At 67.5% G+C, this 329-nt stretch overlaps 1 protein-coding gene across 1 annotated transcript in view; it reads left to right on the plus strand.

Moving 5' to 3' along the window:
- The first annotated feature begins 67 nt into the window (after positions 1 to 67).
- LOC103611931 (methionine--tRNA ligase, cytoplasmic) overlaps positions 68 to 329 on the plus strand; it is a 44,068-nt gene continuing 43,806 nt past the window's right edge. The window contains exon 1 of the mRNA XM_017728686.1: positions 68 to 316. Coding sequence (XP_017584175.1) covers positions 68 to 316 — 249 coding nt within the window. The remainder of the gene's footprint in view (positions 317 to 329) is intronic.

The following is a 329-nucleotide window of genomic DNA, read 5'->3' on the forward strand; positions in this document are numbered from 1 at the left end:
TCTGTCAGGTCTGTGGGGTCCCAGAGAAGGGGGATAAGACGCCTGGAAGAGCTGTTGGTCCCCGGGGATGGGGGACGTGGGGGTCTGTCAGGGCCACGGGGCTCAGGGGACGCATCCGTGGGCACCTGTGGGGTGTCGGTGGGGTGTCCGAGGGTCCGGTGGGGTGTCCCCACAGGGCTGGTTCGCCGGGAGGAACCTGGCGGTGTCGCAGGTGACAACCAAGTACGTGCTGTGGGTGGACGACGACTTCATCTTCACCCCCCGCACGCGGCTGGAGAAGCTGGTGGACGTGCTGGAGAGAACCAGCCTGGACCTGGTGCGGGGCACGG

The sequence above is a fragment of the Corvus brachyrhynchos genome, unplaced genomic scaffold (genome assembly GCF_000691975.1).
Source record: "Corvus brachyrhynchos isolate BGI_N302 unplaced genomic scaffold, ASM69197v1 scaffold193, whole genome shotgun sequence".
NCBI classification, from domain to species: Eukaryota; Metazoa; Chordata; class Aves; order Passeriformes; family Corvidae; genus Corvus; species Corvus brachyrhynchos.